General features: G+C 35.9%; 1 protein-coding gene across 1 annotated transcript; it reads right to left on the bottom strand.

Annotated features, from left to right (window-relative positions):
- Positions 1–6,736: 6,736 nt before the first annotated feature.
- Positions 6,737–15,527, bottom strand: LOC122075650 (solute carrier family 25 member 44). The gene is made up of 4 exons (XM_042640755.1): positions 15,190–15,527; positions 10,983–11,364; positions 10,592–10,788; positions 6,737–8,276 (listed from the first exon to the last, which is right to left on the bottom strand). Exons 1-4 carry the CDS (start codon positions 15,237–15,239, stop codon positions 8,060–8,062), a joined length of 846 nt encoding a protein of 281 aa, XP_042496689.1. The 5' UTR covers positions 15,240–15,527; the 3' UTR covers positions 6,737–8,059.
- Between the last annotated feature and the right edge of the window lie 5,553 nt (positions 15,528–21,080).

The following is a 21,080-nucleotide window of genomic DNA, read 5'->3' as shown; positions in this document are numbered from 1 at the left end:
AACCTTAATACCCCAGTTTAGACCAATAAAAGTGGCCCATTACACTCCAAACCACATGGACTGAATGCCCAACACATATACAACCCAACCCTAGACTTATCCCTAATAAAACAAACCTAGTTTGGTGAAGAATCTGCATCAAGGAGTGAGAGAGTTGCAGGGTGGACAAAATAGGGAAGAAAGTAGGAGCAATAGGGGTTACAAGCTTGCAGCGGTTGATTGTATTGTCAGTGGGTTTGAAAGAGAGGTGTAGCTGCAGTAAAGCAAGTAGGGTTGCAACATCTCACCCCTCAAACGACTGAGATGCAGATAAGATAATCTAAAGGTTAGAAAGGTGAGTACGTGGGAAATTCCATCCCACTTTGCTTGCACAGAGAACCCTTTCCCTTAGAAAATAAATTAATTACACAAGGAAGGTGGGACTACGATGAAGACAATAATATGATGTGGAACAAGATGTCTACAAATATTACAATATAGCTATAGATATGTTAGGCGAATCTAAAGGAAAGTGACATTCATCTAAGGAAACTTGGCTACAGGATGAAGTTCAAGTAACCATTAAAGCTAAGAAATTTAGTTTTTGAACTTGGCAAATGAATAAGAGGAGGATTTTAAAAAATATAAATACAAATTTGCTCAAAATGAAGCTAAATAGATAATAGGAAAAGCACCAAATAAGAAATAAGGATCCCTATAAAAATTTAGGCACAAAGGAGGGGGGAAAAGATATATATAAATTAGCAAAAATAAAAGAGAGGAAGAGTAGAGATTTCAATCATATTAGATGGCATTAAAAGTGAAGATAAGTGATGAAGAAATTAAAGAGATGGAAAAACTATTTCTACAACTTACTAAATGAATTGTAATAACCATAAAGAAACCACAAATCTTAGATATACACGGAAAATATGACATCTAAAGTAAAGAGGATTTAATGAAGATGAAATAGGTAAAATGGTTAGTTAAGATGGTATCCCAACAAAGGTGTGGAAGAGCTTAGGATTTTGTGGAATAATTGGCTAACTAAGTTGTTCAATAGAGCACAAGAAAAATGTCAGATGAATAGAGGAGAAGCATTGTGGTTCCAATTTATAAAAATAAAGCAATATTCAAAGTTGTAAAACTATAGAGGACAAAAATTATTAGACATACCATAAAATTATGGGAGAGAGAAATTAAAACCCTGCCTGAGATTAGAAAGTAATATATCTAATAACTAATTAGGTATTATGCTAGGATAATCAACTACAGAAGCTATTTTATTTACTCAGGAGACTAATGGAAAGATTTAGAGAATGGAAGAAGAATATCCGTTATTAACTTAGAAAAAACATGTGGATTGAATAAATATGTGGATATAGCTAAAGATATGTATAGTGAAGTAGTCACTAATATAAGAACAATTGGGGGGGGGGGGGGAGAGGGTAGTGAGTTCCCAATTAAATTAGGATTATAATAAGGATCAGCTCGAAGCTTGTATTTGTTTACGCTAATCATAGATGAGCTGACTAGAGAGATTCAAAATCAGATACATTGGTATATTCCTTTTGCTAATGAAATTGTTTTGATGGATGAATACAAAATTGGAATTATGGAAATAAACATTGGAATCAAAAGGTTTAAGATAACTAGAACAAAAAACAAATATGGTGTGTAACTTTAGTAACGACAAATTGAAAACAGGGTGGTGATAATTGATGATAGAGAGATACCGCAAAGTGAAAATTTTAGGTACTTAGATAATTATAATAAGAGAACAAACAGATGATGATGTTGCACAAAGAATTAATGTAGGGTGGATGAAGAGGAGGGGTGCATTCGGAGCGTCATACGGCCAGCAATGATGTATGAGGCTGAATGCTGAGCAATGAAGAAATAACATATAAACACAATTAGTGTAGCTGAAATGAGAATGTTGAGATGGATGAGTGGTAAAACTAGAAAAGAAAAAAAAAAATAAACAAATTGGAGTTAATCTAAGAGTAGCCCCAAGCCCCCAATACATGATAAGTCGTGAGAAAGTTGTTTGAAGTGGCATGGAAATGTGCAATAGAGGCCTTTGAGTGTGCTAATACAGAGGGGGGATTTGATTCAAATCAAAAGAGATAAGTGGTGAGGAAATACATGCATTGCTTACGACTAGTAACAAGTATGGCACTAATTAAAGCAAATTGAAGAAAAAGAATCCATGTAGCCAACCCCATTAGTTGAGATAATGATGAGTTGGTGTTGTTGTATTTTGCCACTTGGCCAATTCGCTGGAACTTGCCGTAATAGGAAGGGGACCTTGGGTCTAGCTATGCACAAAATGAAGGCCCAAGATGATATGCCATGTAGCAGATGAAGCCTCCACTGATGGGCCAATGGGGACAGGGAGATACCATTAAAAAAAGGGTGCAAAAGGTGGGAAGTCAAATATTTCTATTTAAACCAACAATTTATTTGATACCAAAGCTATTACATACTTATCAATGTCAGCACAAGTTCTTAGGAAAACTCTGAGATTAGTTTTTTGAAAATCTTCTGTTCCTTTCCTTCCATAATCCCTAAATCACAACACATGGTAGTAACATCCAAAGATCACTACTTATTCCTTCGAAGACATTAAGGGATGCTATAAATATTTAAACAACAATGACTTATTAGTTATACGTACCCCACACACACCAAGAAAATATATCCATACTTTATACATTGAATGTGCCTGACAGGTTAAGAGTCTATACCTAAACTTTTCTATCATTGTATGTTTGCTAGAAAGATTCGAACTCACTTGATATTCTTGGTTTAAATGTGAATTTTTATTTAGCATAATGAACTTTCTTAGAGCATGGCATCTACCCCCTAGTCAAGAGGGAAATTTCTTGTGGTCTTGAAAGATATTTGGAGCATGTGGGGAAAGAAACAAAAAGATTGTCAAGAATTCCTCAAGAACAATGTACAAGTGGTGGACACATTGATTGGTCATGTGTAAGTTAGACCTCCATAGTGGGGGTCTTCAAAGGGCTTTCCACAAGCATTTATAATTAGAGATTTGTACAATAACATCCACTCAATACCAGCTTTAAAACTAATCATGCGATTCTGAGATGACAGATGCAACCATCATTAGGGACTTATTAGCGATTAAGCGTAACTCTGAAGGACCCTCTTCAGGCAATCCAAGACTGGTAGTGATAGGTGCTGCTACCAGAGACTTATTATTCTCAAGTTGAGATATTCGGTCCCAATAGGGAGCAGACAAGTTGACTAGAGGTTGAGAGATTTGGTGAAAGGAAGAGAGGAAAACATGCTATGTTATTCATGGTCAATCGACAACACGGGTTCCATAGAGGTTGAGAGATATGGTTATTGGGTTGCAACTAGCAAAAGGAAGAGTGGAAGACATGCTGAGTGACTACTTCTGGAGTGTGACTGACACCTGACAGGTTGTTTTAAGGGAATGAATGTTTCCTTCAATACAGCCCTTCAACCATGCAACTCTATGTTTGACGAACTCGTGGAAACTGGGGCTAGGAGGGAAGCAAAGTCTGTAGGATATTATCCTCCACTGGAAAACTGTCAGTTCTGGTGAAGTATCCCTTCTACTTTAAGGTGGCTCTGTCCTCTTTTCCTCGTTTTGGGCCTGAACGTGGTCTTCCTTCGTACTTCTGGTGGTGTAGAACCAACCTCAAGAAGAATTTCTATGGTTCAATTGTTTGTTATAGACCATTAGATCAGTTTCTAGTCATTAGAAGCAGTGTCTTAAAGAGATTATTTTCATCACTTTTCCTTGTGGATACAGATATTCCAAGCTGAACTTGGAAATTCATGAATAATATAACAGATTCAGAGTTTTATTATATTCTAAGATGTATTTGGAAAGTCATGTACTAAAAACTTTCTGCTAGAGTCAATATGTCATATTTCATTAAGGAAGCTGTGGGGTTAGATATTATTATATAAAGCCTCCAACCGGTATGGTTTGAGTGGAATCGTTTCGTTTTCAGTCATGATTAAGAAAATGGTCCTCTACTAAGTGGTTTGTGGCCAGCCCTTACTTTTGTTCATGTTTAACAAACACCATCTCTCTCTTCAAAATTCTGTTTTTTGTTCGGCCCATTAACACAGGTTTCGTAAATCATCATGCATCAGTAGGGCTCTGATGAGCACACTAATGAGTGAAATCTTAGGGATATAAGTGTACATTTTGCCCCACTTTGGATAGTACGACTTCTCTTTTTCTTTTTTTTTTTTGCAGTTTCCAAGTCTACAAGAGAAAGTGTTTAAAGTGAACCAAAAATCGGTCCAAGCTTAAAATAACTTGTCCAAAGGTAGCCCATACATTGAACCAAAGTCAGTAGGGGGTGAGATCTTGAAGATGCTATGTAGAGATTCCTTTCTGATTTAGTCAAGATTGCAAGATATTGGTTAATATTGCAGGGAATGAATAGAATCTGTTAATTTTGGAAACAATTTCTCTCTTTTCTCACACAATATCTCAGAGAATGAGGATTTTTACCAATATTGAATTTTATTTTATCTTCTTTCTTTTCTTAAAGAAGACTTGTAGAAGGAAGGAGGCAAGACCAAAGCCCTATAAAAGTCCCTCCCCTCCCCCTCCCCCTCCTAGGATGATTATTCCCCTTAGTTTATTTTCTAGTTTTTTTTGCCTAGTTTATGCTTAGTTCTCTTCTCTCTCCTTATATTTCTTCAAGCTTTTATTCAAGTGATTAATGATAATGCAATTCAGTTTTTAATTGTTAGTTTGTTTAATTATTAATTTACTTTGTTAATTTAGTTCATAGTTTAGTTTATTTAATTAGTGCAATCCATAATTCTAGCTTCCAAACTTTCTAGTTCTAGGAAATATTTGTTTCAAGTGACAAGAATCAAGAGTTATCAAGTTCAAGAGAGCAAGTTCTTCATTAGTAATTCTGTTCCAATACCATCACTCCAAATCAATCAAGTTTCAATTCAGCTTACACATAATCAAGGTATGACAAAGTTTATAAGTAGAATTAAGATTTTTATTTAAATACAAGTAGTGGAATTAGGATTTTTATGTTTTTTTATTCCCTTGCATTCTTATTTACATGTGCTATAATTGAAGGTGATGCCTACAGTAGTGCCTCTCCTGGAAATTCGGCCGATGTATTGAGAATTTTCTTTACTTGCTTTCTATTTCAGTTTTTTATTTGTTAATTTAGCTTTATTATTTGCACATTCCTTTTTTTAGTTGTTATTTTCAGCATTTATTTTACTTATCTAATTAAAGTAATTCGGCATTAGAACCGTTTAATTTATATGTTGAATGTGTAGGTCGTTTTCTTTTGTTTATATGCATGTTCTAGGACCATAATCTAAAATCAACCATCCCTTGTTCACTCTCGCCGTACTTAGAGTAGGTAAGATAGAGTGACTAATCTACTTGTGATCGACCCGTTGGCTACAATATAACGTATGTTTGCGGTAACATATTTTTAAACTCAAACAAGTTTTTCGCGCTGTTGCCGGGGGAGAGTCATTTTATTTTTCTTACTTTAAGTTAGTAGAAGTGTTTTTCTAAAAAAAAAAAAAGAGAGAGAAAGGAGTGAAACCCCGGATCCCTGTCGGTAATCACTAACCAAAAAAAAAAAATCCATAAAATAATTCCTTTTCTTTTTCTTTCATTCCAATAATTCAAGCTCTTACCAAGAGTCGAAACATAAACATATAGTAGTCCCCACAATACTGTAGAATCCTCAGGATTCAATTGTAGATGGATATGAAGACTATATGGATCCTTAGCTGTCAACCTACGGGCAACCTTACAACTTTGGACTCATTGTTTAAATTATTGAGGGGTCATATCAATTGACCAATTTTTCACCCTCTATTTTAGTTGTAATTAATTAATTTTTCAGAGACCACAATTTTGCCTTAGGTGGTTAGTGCATAAGTGTGTGGACCCCTGATTCTACCAATCGTTTAGTAAAAGTACATATTTTACGAATAGCAGAACAACCTAAGCCTACTTTAAAGATAGCTACCCAGCCAGGGCAGCCCAACTGATGAGGACATCAAGGTATACAACCAAAGGAAAAAAGAAGACCCAACCTTCTTTGTGGTTTGAGGATTAGAAAAAAGAAGAAAGACGAAGGAAGACTGCTTTCTATTCTCCAAAAAGGGAAATCGAATGGCATCTCTTCCTATTATGTGATATTTCCAAGAAAATTTGGGCAACAAGGTTCTTAGGTGTAAGAATTGAGTGTTTGAGTGGGCCCTCCATTAGGCATATGTGGGAAAATTTTATTAACCAGCCTTGTTTGCCCAAAAAATATTTGTCTTTCTTCATTGCCATCTTCACGATTACTTTTTTACTTTATTTGGTTGGATAAGAACTACTCCGATAAGAAAGGAAACCTCCTCAATCGCCATAGTATCATGGTCAATATTAACAAGTGCGTATGTGATTTAAACTTTATCTCATCTTCTCTAACCACTAGAATACCCCCACAATCTTTAATCTGATTATTTCCTAGTTTGAATATCAAGGCCTTATACTCAGCACATCATGCATTATTATTAGCGGTTCAAGTTCGAACTCTACCGTGAGAATGAGGAAAGAGACTATCGCTGGTCTCTTTCTCTCTCTCCAATCGCCCCAGATTTCGCGGGCCCCACTGATGGTTTTGTTATTTTAGTAGTTTATCTCATAGTATCTTATTTATTTAAGTATTTGAATTAAGTAGGAAACTGTTTTATTTCCTACTTTTTTTTTTTTTTTAGAAACTTCTTTATTCTGAGAATTATTCCCTAGGATTTACCTTCCTTTTTTTTTTAGTAACTAGTTTACTACTTATGTAAGGCCATTGGCCATCTAATTTTTCAATTGATGAATTTGAATCAAAAGCACAAAGAGCTGTCGCCCCCCCTCTTACGATTCTCTTACTCTCGGCCTCCCTCTTTCCTTCTCGCCTTTCTCTCTTTCTTCTCTCTCGGTTCTCTCTTCTCTCGCATCCCTCCTCCCATTCTTCTACTTTTTTTTTTCACTGTAACTACTGTTGGTTACTAACTTGAACTGCTGCTGCTGATTCTGCTGATCTCCCCTTTGATGTTGGACTGCCGCTGATCTTTTCTTCAACATTGGGTTGCTGCTATTCTTTACTTCAAAAACTGGGCTGTTGCTGATCTCCTTTCAATAATCGGACTGCTAGTGGACACCATCTTCAAAATCTGGGTTGTTTTTCTTTTATTCTCAGATCTGAGCAGAAGGTAAGTATAGAATGAACCTTCCCATTCCCCCATTACCCCCTCATTATTTACTCCATTAACTTCCATTAAAACCCTCCCCTTTTATCCCATTGTTTGACCATTATTTGCACCACTGTTTTACCATAGATACTGTTGATTTTCTTATTACAAGTATGACTGATTTTAGAGCATATAATATGGTATTTTTATCTATCTTTGGTGCTTAATAGACTAGTGTCATAACCTAATATTGTTTGCTGCTATGTTCCCTACCCCATGTCCCCCCTTGACACTTGAGTGAGTTCATGTGTTTTTCTTCCTAGATTATTATTGCTCTTTGTTACTTTGTTCATTGGTCTCACTTTATTTTGCATGTTAATCTTGTTTGTTGAGCTTCATTTATCCTGTCCAACCCTAGTCCCTTGAGTTTACCCTACTTAGCTAATCTTGTAGGAAACCTAGTCACCTAGGAATCCCCCCTACATCAGTATTGGGGTTGGTGATCCATTTAAATCTCTTATTTATGAGAATATGACATTTATTTAAAACCTAACCTGAAATTTATCTTTATCACATCCCAGGAAACTGGTAGCCTAGACATATGTATATAGCTTTGCATTCTGAACAACACAAATGAGAGAGAGAGAGAGAGAGAGAGGTGTGGCTCATTATGAGCATCCAGATTTCAGATGAATCAGGTCAAATGGAAACAAGACATCAGTACAATGAAAGGGTTTACAGTTAATCCACACATCAGTCCTAATAAAAAGTTGCAAACTTTAAGGTTATGGAGAGAAGAGGATAAAAAAAATTAACAGAATCTGAGAATTTACGTTTCTACTTAGACCAAAACAGCCTCGACTTTAAAAGGATAAAACTTTAAAGTACAAAGGAAAAAAAAAAACACCTGTAGTCTAGTCTTAATGGTATCCAATGGTGTAGTGATGCAGGATGCCACAGCACCAGCGAAAATTCCTCCTGTTGCTTGAACTAACACTATCGTCATTAGGCTGGGATCACGTTCCTTATTTTGTTCAGTCTCATAGCCTAGGATCTTGCTGAAATTCCAGGAGGAAAACACAAACATTTCAAGATACAAATCTACTATATTGATAGGGACTAAGACCATTTCTTATGATAGTCAACATGGAATCGATAACATATTATTTACCAGAGAAACTAGAAAATTATAAGGGAAAAATATATGATCAATATAAGCCCTATAATCCAGGACAAACCACACTCCTGACACCATACACTTAACTAACTAACTTCACTACCCAGACGCTGAAGTGGTGTTCAGCCTCATTTAAGGTAGTGCAGAAAGCTCAAAATCAACTGTCCCCCATGTTCTCTACCCAGTTTTAGCTCTAGATCAAACTAGTGATAATGATATTAGTCATTCAACTGGTGGGGGTTGGGGTTGGGGTTGGGGTTGGGGTTGGGAAACATAACAGTGGGTATGGCATGGAGCACCAGATGGAGCTTTGGGGCTCGGACAGTTTTTCTTGTATAACTCTTCCACGTTTGGGATGATTTTCTGCTGTCTAATTTTATAGGCATAATTGTTACTAAAGAAAAGTAGAACTTTCAGATTATTGCAGAGTATCCCTTTGGAACAACTTCTAGTCTTATTTCTATTTCCAAAGAATACAAAGATTTTTTTTTCCAAATTTTGATAGTACCACAGCACGTAGAACTTCCAATCTCATATCACCACCCAACCCCCAGTTGAGGTGGGATCGACTTGATCCCATGTCCCTAATGATGCAGATTAATTACCAAAATATGCTTGTTTTATTAGGAATAAGCCTAGGGCTGGGTTCCATACATGTTGGGCCTTTGATCCCATGTGTTTTGAATGTAATAGACCACTTTTTTGGGTCTAAAAGGGGGGGTCTAAGATTGAGTACAGGATTACTAGTTAGTTTCCTTTTTTCCATTAGTTTCCTTTTTAGTTGGGCTTGATTTGAGTTATATTTGTTTCCTTAGGAGTCAAGTTGTTAATTGAGTCAAGTCATTAGTAGTTAGTTTCCTTTTTCAACTAGTTTCTAATTTCAGTTTTTAGTAACTATTGTATTAGGAGAATATTTGGTTTCCTTTTTGATGAACCTTCTATTTTGTAATTCCCTCCCCCATTAACATTATAAATAAAGAAGAGGAGGCTCCTAAAATCTAAGAAAGATTTTGATAAAAAAATAATGGTTGTTGCTATTGTCTTCTTCATGAAGAGTTGTCTTGTGTTTGATCAAGGCTGAAGGAATTGGTGTTTGATCCATTTGACTCCTTACGGCGTGAAGTTTAGAAGGTCTACTTCAAGTATTATTCTCTTAAGTTTTTATATCTCTTTCAAGACTTATTAGGGCTGCAAAACCAGGTATGAAATCTATCACTCTGCTGCCCAGAAAATTCTGCAAAACAGAGCATCCACCCCTGCTGGAATGACCAGATCTGAGTATCCGATTAGTCCAGTTTTTTGATTGAAGGTTCCTCCCCATACCAGTGAGGATCGACCCAAATATTGGCTGATTCTACTCAGCCATTGATAAGAAATTAGAAATCTCCAGATTTTCGTCTTTTAGTGAACTGAAGTTTCTATTTTCTGCATTCTGGTTCTGCTGGTTTGAATAATGTTTTCTGGACTGCTATTCTTAATATTCTGTTAACTTAAATCTGAACGGACTCCCATCTGTTCCTGGTTTAGTCCTAAGAATCATTGTTGGAATGGACTCTGTTGTTATTCTCTTGAGATCGATAACCTGCTGTACTACTGAATATCTGTTTTGATTTCTGAAGACTGTTAGCACTTTAATAGTCTCTGGATTAGTTCTAAACTGCTATTGGTTTGTTTAATCCCTGTGTTGCTGTTCTGTGGGTTCGGTACTGTTTCCGGGTTGTCGCTGAAGTTAATTTCTGATACATGGTTGGGGTTGGTTTTGGTTGTTCTTTGTTTTAAAAGTTCCTGCAGTTTTGGGTCTAATTGGGTGTCCAATTTAGTCCTACATTACCTAAGATCAACAGCAAGAGAATTTTACCACCATGCCAAGGGTGGACCTCCATAATAAAGAAATTTCTTATTCAGATATCGATAAAAAATAAATGTGCACCATAAGAAATGTCTAAAGTTACAAGTTAAGAAGCTCTCTCCCACACCCAAAAGAGAAAGGGGGAAAAATTTGAAAGGAGATCCTAAACCGTATGGAGCACCCAATATGGAGCACCTGAATGGCCCTAAACCATAATTTCATTTTGAAAGGAGATCCTAGACCAAAATTCTGGCACAAATTCTCATATCATTGCTATTCCTGCCATGTAGAATGTTGGCCTAGGTTCACCGTCCCTATTCAATAGCAGATGGATCATCATATCTCACCTCCAGATGAAGCGTTGGCTTGAGCCATAACTGGCCCACCACACAGCACTTGATGGCGAATAGGTCATAACTGATAGGCCAAATCCTCTGTATAATCCTCGAATTCCTTCAGCTTTTAGAATCTTACGAGCAACATCCAGGCCCCCATTATATGTTGCATAACCTGAATATCCTTGTACCATCAACTTTTGGCTAACCTAACAAGGATTTATTTTGATAAATAAAAAACCATCAAAAAGTTAAGCAAAAAAAGTTAACCAGAATTACATTTTCTATTGACATGAAAAGGAAAAAAAGTCTTATAGTTTATATGGGCTTGAAAACCACATAAATTTTCATTTCACAATTCAATAAAGGAGAAAAAGTTCATAAAAGAACAGAATATTCATACCAAATCTATTGGAACAAACACTGCCTGAGCAAATATTGATGCTGTCATCCCAGCAAGCCCATTTGCTATGGCTGCCTCTGATGGTTCAGAAAGCTTAAACGGTTCAACGATCTTGAAGGCAGACACTTTTGTAGTCTCCAGGGCAGTAAGAAAGATAATCCTGGCAGGGATTGCACCAGTGATGACTGTACCAAACCCTCTGTACAAACCAGGAATTCCATCTGTTTTCAGTATGCCTCTGACAATGGAAAATGCATTTCTCTCAATAGAATCTTTTGAAGCAACCTGTAGCCTTGTTTTTACAACAGAGACTGGATACAGTGCCACTGTAAGCCCTGTAAACAGGCCAGCTCCTACAACATAAAATTTAGTTTTATCGAGCCTGCAGGATGGGTGGAATATGTGAGCATACGGTCTTGCAACAAAAAATGAAACTAAACATAAGAACAAGAAATAAAAGGTAAGAAAAAACTAAAATAAAAGTCAGCTGGAGAGCAAGATTCTCAGAATTTTGTGGACGAGGAAGTATAATCAATCCTTGTCTGAACTTGATAAGGTGTTTTTCATTCTTTATTGCTTCAAACAATTCCATAGTATTGATCTCGAACCAAATCGTATGTTGTAGGTCAAAAGAATTTCTTCTTCCACCCACCCACCCCTCCCCCCCCCCCCCTCCCCTCTTATGTTTTCATATGCATAATGATCTATCATGTAATGGCCAGCAAGGCAACGGTAGAAGGGATGCAAATGCAGAAAGTACACAAGGAGATAATAGGATGCAAAACTACATCAGAGGAGAAGGCTGATATACACATGATTCCCTATTGCCCATTGCCTAGTCAGTTCATCTACTAGTCAGTTGGCAGATCAAGCTTTCAATAGAACAAGATCTTCCCAAAGATCCAGGCAAAATGTCTAGCTCTCCAAATGATGTGAGAGCATCTCCAATGGACTCTTTCTGCATATGACTACTAGCCAATGATGGTAACCACGCCCTCCAACTACCAACTGATGATGCAGATCGAGAACCCAAAATTCCAGATGCAGACTCATATTTAAAGCCAGAACCAGATTCAATCTGAACCAGATAAGCTAACACCATGGAGCATTTTCTAGCTTAAAGAGGACAAAACTGAAGGCATTTTATGCATAAGTGAGGGAAATTGTGTAGGTCCCATGAAGCCCTATGAAAAATCATTTTTTACTCCTTAAGGAGTTGATCTGTCAATGGCTTATCACAGTCAGGTTCTTCTATTTAATGAGTTGTAAATAGATTAGATTGGTTCGTATTTAATTCAGATTCAAGAATCGCTATAGAATTAGTTGTTTAATTCAAATAGGTAACTTGAGTTTAGTTCAGTCACTTAATTAAAGAGTCTTTATATCAGTGGTTGCACTTTACGTTTTCTACGGAGGATGGAATAAGAATTTTGTGGAAAGCTGGGTGCCTTTAATTACCGTCTCATGATTACAGCTTGGTCTCCTATGTTGAATTAAGTGGAACTCAATTCCATGTTAGGTGGACTCCTTAGCTGAATAGGAGGATTCCCATTCAAAATTTATACTTATCTATTTCTCCAATTCTTCTTCCCATTCAAAACTTTTTCTTTCCTACTTTCAATTTCAAGCTCTGCAAATGTGTTTTAGACACTTGTTTAACGTACCAACAAGTCAGATTTGAGTTTTCAGTGCAACTTTAACTTCTGTAACTGAGTCGACAAATACAACTTTAAATAGAGCTGAAGGGAAGGAACAGACTTCACAAAGCCAATTGTATTTAATTGGAATCAGCCTGTTGAGTTGAGTTTATTCATAGACTGTCATTTGAATCTGTTTCTTCAAAATTGTGTTGATTCCAGTTCTGTTTTCAAGTTCTAATTGCATATTGTTCCACATGCTAAATTTAATCAATCAAATTCAATTGATGTGCTGTTTGTTGAAGCAACTTGAGCTTACAATTGATATTCTGGGATTCTGTCTAAAAATGCTTCCAGTCAATTGTACCACCTGAATTCCAGCAGACTAAAAAAGTATAAAGGGGAGCAAAATTCTGATTCCCACTCATAGGGCCGCTCCCCTATTATTCGTGCGGTTCTCCAGGCCACCCCCCCCCCCAACTTATTTATTGAAGGGAAGCAAAGTGCATGGTTGGTCTTTTCCAAGACCATGGACAATAGAAGCAATCTCCAAATGTTGGCTTTTAATTTTTACCTCTTTTTTTTCAAAGAAGCTAGAAGAATTTATTAATAGAGGCCCACTATGTTATACTAGTCCCAAACAAAAGTCTGGCAAGTTAAACAGTAAGACAGTCTTGCTTAATCTGCACCACAGAGAGGTCAGTAAACCACCTTCAAGTACAATTTGTTTTGAAACTTTCATTGCGAGTTTCTTGAGTGTCCACACTGATTTGTATGAGTACTTTGTGGCACCAAAGCTAGACACTTGTTTAGAGGCACGCTGTGCGTAATGTTTGCCTATAAGACTGTCTCAACATTGCTCCTGTCGCGATAGTCTTAAGAATTTCTATTGTGCATTTTTCTTGACTTGCTTTACTAAAATGCATTATTAGTGGTGTTGCAACTTGCATGTAGTTCCTCGTTCTTTTGACCTATCCTTTTCAACCTGCATAATTGCAACATCAAACAAACTAAACAAAGCAACTGAACAAAGAGGAAGAAAAACTGGATTTTGGTAGGAACACCTTTATACAAATGGAACCTGCAGGGAAACCAGAGCACCTGGATTTCACTGAGAAAACTCCCAAATGATCCTGATGACTTCTCTTGTTTCCCAAACATTAATTGTTCCATTTCTTTCTGCAATAACAATCATATAAACTTTTCAGCTCTGTACAGAACCTACATAACCACTTTGACAGAAGGGTATAGTATTAAGACGGGTTAACTTTTCAAAAACTGTCCACTTTTCTCTTTAGCAGTGGAAACTTGTTTCTAGTCCAGAACATGGAACTTTTGGTTCTCTTTCCAATCATTCCATCAAAAATTTGTTTTGGATCTCTTTGTCACTCAATGACACCGAAAGTGGGGTATTCAAAATAGACAGACATTGAATAGGAATAGCAGTGGAAACTTGTTTCTAGTCCAGAACATGGAACTTTTGGTTCTCTTTCCAATCATTCCATCAAAAATTTGTTTTGGATCTCTTTGTCACTCAATGACACCGAAAGTGGGGTATTCAAAATAGACAGACATTGAATAGGAATAGCAGTGGAAACTTGTTTCTAGTCCAGAACATGGAACTTTTGGTTCTCTTTCCAATCATTCCATCAAAAAATTGTTTTGGATCTCTTTGTCACTCAATGACACCGAAAGTGGGGTATTCAAAATAGACAGACATTGAATAGGAATGCTGGATTTGATCAGAGTTATCTGGTCCCTTTAGACAGGTACAGCCTATTCATTGCCGCTAGTTTCTTCATTTCTTGATAATTGGTTCCCACACACTTTGCTGTTCATAAGCTGCCTCTAATAGAATCCCAGAAAAACCATAGGGGGAGAGCCCACATTGTCTTGCAGGCTTCAACCAAGTAGATAACTATCAGTAAAATGACTGACTGGAACTAAAAGCTCTTAGAAAAACTAACCTTCAAAGCAGAAACCGACTGAAAACACCACATAGACATGACCCAAATATCTGATTTGACTGTGTGATCCCAACAAAATACAAAGGTATCATGTGAAAATTTAATGTGAGACTAAAGAGTCCCAATGTTAGGAATTGAGCGGCATCAGTTTGCTATCACACCCAGAATCTCATTCTTAGCCTAGACTCAATGAGTTCAGATAGTCCTAAGACATCTACAAGGCTTTGATTTATGGCCAACTCACTAAGATAACCATGTTCAGAGGTGAAATCCATGATTAAAGGTGAACACACAGCTACCTCTGCGTCCTTCATTTCTTAATGATAAATTTAGTCGAGGGAAAAGAAAAGAAAGAAAAAGAACTAATTGAACCAATATCAACCATGTTCAGAGAAGATTTCACATTGAGTAATCAATCGCCGTTGCAATAAGCATCCACACGCATTATCATCAAAGAATCTAAAGTCGACCATTACCAGAAAAAGGAAAATATATACACAATCGACATTGAAAAAAAATCCCAAATTGAGCTACAAAATATCAGATAAGTTAAACAGAGAATCAATAAACACAGAAAGCTAAAGTAATGGGGAAAAAACGTACTTGTCCCAGTTAATTTCCGCTTGACCGAACGATTGAGGTCGAGAAGCCATGGAAGAATCAGGTCGAAGAGAGGAAGAATTAAAAACCTCAATAAAACTCTGAAAGTCAAAACGTATCAACACCCATTTCTTCGGAATAATCCCTTTTTATAATTCTGAATTCCTCAAATTGGAGGATTTATTATAAACGCAAGGATCGAGTGAGAGTTCTCAAAAACATTTTAGAGATCTAGAAAGACGAATTTTCAGATTTCAGATGACGTGAAGAGTAAGAATTCCGTTCCAATGCTCCCCCTACGGGCTCTGGTCTCAAACATGCCTCGGGTCAATTGGCCAAAAATAAATAAATAAATAAATATTTTCCGGTATAAACAAGGGCATGATTGTCATATAAAAATAAAGCGAAAAAAAAATTTAGTTGAACCATTCGTCCGTGGGCTGAACTGGACATTCAAAATAGGCAATTATCACCAATAGGAACGTGACACACGCTTTCGAAAAATCTCATGCCGTTGGGCAGCTCGATCATCTACACTGTGCCTCAGCTATAGTGGAAGTCTCATACTAGCGTGAAATCGTTAGCAACATCTACATCGGTGCAATAAGTATTTGGGTGGTTAGAAGTCCTTCTATATATGTGTTCAGATATTTTCTATCATTTGATATTTATCGCATCTCATTGCTCACTGCAAAGGATGTGGATTCTAATTACGATTTAGTATCAACGATTGATGTGGTATTAGGTCTCTCAACTTATAGGTCAGTTTATGAAATTAGGTTCTTCTAGGATCATAACAATTGTATCATACCAATCGATCTTTGACCCAACCCACCCCAAAAGAGACGATCTGATGCCAGATGATAAAGAATATCGCCAAATTGCAAGGACCCTCTCCAAATTCCTGGATCATTAGAATACGCAATCCTGATTCAGGCCAGCCATGCCATTATATAGAAAATCGATGCTTCTTTTATCTGATTTTTGGTAAAGACACTCTATGGTAATTACCACTTAAAGGTTTATGAATAAATTGAATCATATAATAATCGAAATTAGTTTTTATTTTGTTTCTCTAATTTGGAAGAAAAGTCAACCGTAGCAAAAATAATGGGAACAATAACTTTATATGAGAACGTGGCCTGCGCGTTCCCTTGTCTGTCTGTCTCGTTTTTTTGTGTAAAGATATTTTAACCCTCTGTTTAGAGATGAGAGAAAGAGCACACAGAGAATAATTTCTGAAAAACAAGTGGAATTGATTAATTCAGTCATCAATTATTGTATTTAATGACTAAATTGCTCAAAATAAACAAATACCCGCAATCTGAGGCTGTGTGGGATTCTCCTAGCTTAGAGCTTGCAGTTTCCTGGCATGGTCATTGTTGTTTGATTGCATGTCATTAACTTCAGGGCTTAACAAGCAAGGGGATGCTCTTGATTGGACATCTTCCTCCATCTTGGATGTTTCAATTTTGTTTTGTTTTATTTCATTACATTTTTTCTACAATTCAAGTTGGAAGAGGACCTGTTAGAGCTTTTGTTAATGTATGTTGCCTTGTGTTTTGTTACAGTTTAATCTATAAAGTACTGGTGCAGACATCAATATTTTTTCCTCATTGATAGTGAAATAGAATCTCGTCTCATCGATGACGTAGGCAATCCTACCGAACCTCATAAATCTATGTGTATTGTTTGTTCTTGTTTTTCCATTACCTTCTGCATCTCCTTTTTAGGTTGCGTTTCTATAGTTTTTTATATGTTTATAACTCATGATTGGTGGCTAACCCACACCCTTTTCCTTCTTGTGGGTGGAAATCTTTCCACATGATTGTGTTTTTTAATAAATTGTGTGTGATTCATACAAAATAAAATAAAATCAATTATTCGCACGAAATTTGTTTTTACTATCATATGGAGCAGTGGAAGGATCTTCCAGTAATTATGACATTGGATGTATAAATTATGTTTTGAGTAATCTTTCACATGGCACAATTAGGTGCACCATCCAAATTGCATACAATACGAAATCTTTGTTTCTCCTTTTTTTATTTTTTATCTTTGAAATTTAAAATTTTTTCGGAGCATTAAATATCTAACTTTTTTTTTTATTAAATCATTTGTAAATCTTAAAAGAAAAGGCTATCAATTTCAAATTAATGGGTTTGGGATATGGTGCAAATCAAGAGTATCAAATTATCAATTGGTATCCACTTTCTGGAGACATGTTACCCACCTTGACATTCCAATGTTAAATTTCAGTCCAGACCAATGAGCCATAGCATGATTATTTTTATTTTATTTTTTTCTGTTTTAAAAAGTCAAATTTTCACGTGAAATGCAAAAGGTGGATAAAACAGGTAAAAAAACCTTCCTTATACATTATTGTTGGGGCTACTGATTTTGATGAAGGGTCTCATATTTAATTTGCATTTCTATGAAGAGTTTGGTTGGATGTGCTCGTCTAATAGAAACAATTAGATAAAGGGACAAATTTCTAGCTCTAATGGATTAAAATAATAATAATAATTACAAGACAAGCATATCTGTAACGAAGAAAAACCAATCTTATCTGTTTTGTAATTTATTTTTCTTACCTAAGTAGATCTAAGGCAATTTTCCCTCACATTAAGTATTCCTTCTGTTTAAATAATATTATTTTTTTTTTTTTTTTTTTTTTTTTTTTGTGAAAGCACATGACGGATTTACGACTATGGTAAAAGACATTGTTAAAACCTTTATCTATGGAAATAGCAAATACATAAAATATTGGTTGCAGATTGAACAAAAAAGCGTTTGAAAAAATATTTTCAAAATAACTATTAATAAATAATATAATTTGAATGTATTTGTAAATAATTTACAAAAAATGCCATCAAATGCTTGAAGTTCTATCCAATATCTGTCATTAAATTTTACTAAGATAATATCCCTTGTTGGAAAGTGGATCCAATGTTAAACATCACTTCCTTTACATATGGACATGAAGGATATTATGAATCTTATGTTAACAAATCGATATATGGCCAAGACAAGCATTGAGCTTTGGTATACCAAAACGCTAAGGCTTCAACTACAATGGCAATGACCTTTCAATTGTGGAAACAAAAATTACTATCAAAGAACTCTGTTGCCAAACAACTGACGGTAATCCATATAAGACTTTGATCGAATTCAACACATATATAATATAAATGCTCACATATATATTTTGGAATCAAATTCCAAAAACTAAACAATGTGACAACCCATATGACAAAAGGCTTAGGCACCGTTTTCTAAAAACCCGTATTCTGTGTTTTCCTGTTTTCAGAAACAGAGAAATGAGGTTAATCTCATTTCATTCCACCTATTTGTAGAAATATAAATAAGAATTTATGAAAATTTATGTTACAAGAAATGGTTGTGACGAAACAAGTGAAGGCAACAAATTGTGGATTTGTGCCCAATAAAAAAGCCCGAAAGTGAGAAGCATGACTATTCTCAAGCTTAAAAGTGAGAAGAGTGGGCATGGCGGTGATGGAAGAGAGAGGGTGGAGCATGTTATCAAACAACAATGTGTGCATAAATCTATCCAATAATCAAATTTATCAAACACCCAAACATTCATTTATGTTTCCATAAACGTGAAAAATTTGTTTGTGTTCACTGTAGAAATGTTGTCAAACAGCGCCTTAGTTCCACCCTTTGTTGTGAACATTAGGGGTGTCAGTTGGTTGCCCATAACTGGGCTTGACCAAATTCACCCACGTACTATAACTACCTGATTAACTAACCGAGTTTACATTGGGCGAACATGGTACAGTTTATAATCGGTAAATCGGGTTCAAGATATCAACGAGCCAAATGGGCCCTAGGCGAATGCCGACAATATTGTTTAACTCTACAAGGGTCATGCATAAAATTGGTTTCTAAAGTGAACTACAAGGGAATACCAATAATTTGGCTTTAGATGGACCTTAAAAGTGCTTAGAATGTAATATTAAACTAGGGGCATTTTTTGTTTTATTTTTTAGCCCGAATATTATCTAGGACCCAAAATAGCCCCTGTAATTATATCAATAATGATAATAAAAATACAAGGGGAAATAACCCGCCTTACCCCAATCTATGAGAGACAAGTCACTCTATCACTCTCAAAACCCAAAAAATACACCTATAAAATAAGTATTACATTCTAAAGGTTGGTAAATCAACTTGCTTTTCGAATTATGCAACTAAGATCACTAGACAAAGGGTCATCACCATAGAAAAGTGTGGGAAGTGATTCGTTGGGCGGGGGTTTGTTTAATTGTCATACTCTTTTTCTTTTTATTTTTTATGTGAAAACAAAGTTTATTGAGATAGATCACGTGTACAACCTAAAGCTTATGACTCACAAAGTCTAGAAAACCAATTAATGGAATATGATCAATCTGTCATACACATGCTAGACATGACTTTCCTAGCCAGGACATTTACAACAGAGTTAAGAGCCCCAATGGAATACATGAAAAACTAACAGAAACAAAACAAGCTTTGAGAAACATGATATCTTTGAAGATAGATGAAGCCTCTGAAGACGGTGCTCGACTTGGGTCTTGAATTAGCTCATAGATTTCCTTACTATCAGTTTCTATTACCAGATTGTGAATACCCAATTGTTATACTCTTTAGTCTTCATGGTTTGGGCACTGGGGGTTAAATAGAAATTTCAAGTAGCCATTAAATGGTTGGGCTTATAATCAGTTGGTCAACAATCAATAGGTAAGGTCCTTGGCTCCTTGCATTGAGAATATTGGATAATAATGGAGCCAAGTTTAAATAAAGCGATATTGATTTTTTCCACCCTTCGAAACTATGTTTGGTAGCCAACAAAAGAAAAAGAAATGAATTAGATGAGAGGATAAATTCATAAACAAATAATGGAGCCAAATTTAAATCGATATTGTTTTTTTCCATCCATCGAAACTATGTTTGGTAGCCAATAAAAGAAAAATAAATGAATCAGATGGGAGGATAAATTCATAAACAAATAATTGTGTAATTATGATTTTATCTTTTTATACTATTTTCTTTTATTTTTTGGCTTCCAAAGCATAGGGTGAGAAAAAACTAATAAAATCGATACCAAGATGAGTGAGAGTCCTAAGACTTACTACCCTTCTGTAATTATGATTTTATCTTTTTATACTATTTTCTTTTATTTTTCGGCTTCCAAACATAGGGTGAGAGAAAAAATAATAAAATCGATACCAAGTTGAGTGAGTCTTAAGACTTACGACCCTAACCAGTTAAGGAGATTATGGTCTCACACAAGATAGGTCTAGGGCAATATCGATACCTAATCAATCATGCTTCAATGAAATGGTTTTTAATAAGGGTAAATTTGTTAAAAATCAAATTCTTAAAAAAAAGAAAAAAGAAAAGATAAACACGGCCGATATGTTATGTCATTTTATGGCATCCGGCATCTATTCACAACCATTTACCCCTTCGTAGGTCATAGGGATTTAATAATTGATCTCAGTCGATACCAATTCGACACCGATTAAGAATTTAGGGCCCGTTGGATAACATTTCAAGGAACGCGTTTCTGTCGTTTCTGTGTCAAAAACGACAGAAATAGAACAAAAAACGTTTGACAAACTCGTTATGTTTCTCCTATTTTCATAAATAGAAATCAAAATTTATAGTGATTTATGTCCTTAGAAACGGACATGACGAAACAAGTCATAATTGTTTTGCCGTTTTTGGGAACAATTTTGGTGCCAAAAAATCGTGAAATCCCACTGACCCTTTGTCATCAATGGATTGAGGCAAGAGACCAACAACATCTTCTTCTTGGCTGGGTTTTGGAGGCGGAGGTGGAGGGTTAGACCGAGCATGGCTGTTTGTACTGGGTGGCATTGCAGTGG

This window comes from Macadamia integrifolia, chromosome 4 (genome assembly GCF_013358625.1).
Source record: "Macadamia integrifolia cultivar HAES 741 chromosome 4, SCU_Mint_v3, whole genome shotgun sequence".
Taxonomy (NCBI): domain Eukaryota; kingdom Viridiplantae; phylum Streptophyta; class Magnoliopsida; order Proteales; family Proteaceae; genus Macadamia; species Macadamia integrifolia.
Note: the sequence above shows the minus strand (reverse complement) of the source record. Positions and strands in the feature narration are given on the sequence as shown.

What these genes read in the sequence shown, in the direction of transcription:
- LOC122075650 (XM_042640755.1), bottom strand. Translation starts at nt 15,239, where the DNA reads ATGGCTTCTCGACCTCAATCGTTCGGTCAAGCGGAAATTAACTGGGAC. An exon ending in GCGGAAATTAACTGGGACAA is followed by an intron (nt 11,365 to 15,189) that starts GTACGTTTTTTC and finishes CCCATCCTGCAG; the next exon opens with GCTCGATAAAACTAAATTTT. An exon ending in AGCCAACGCTTCATCTGGAG is followed by an intron (nt 8,277 to 10,591) that starts GTGAGATATGAT and finishes CTGGAATTTCAG; the next exon opens with CAAGATCCTAGGCTATGAGA.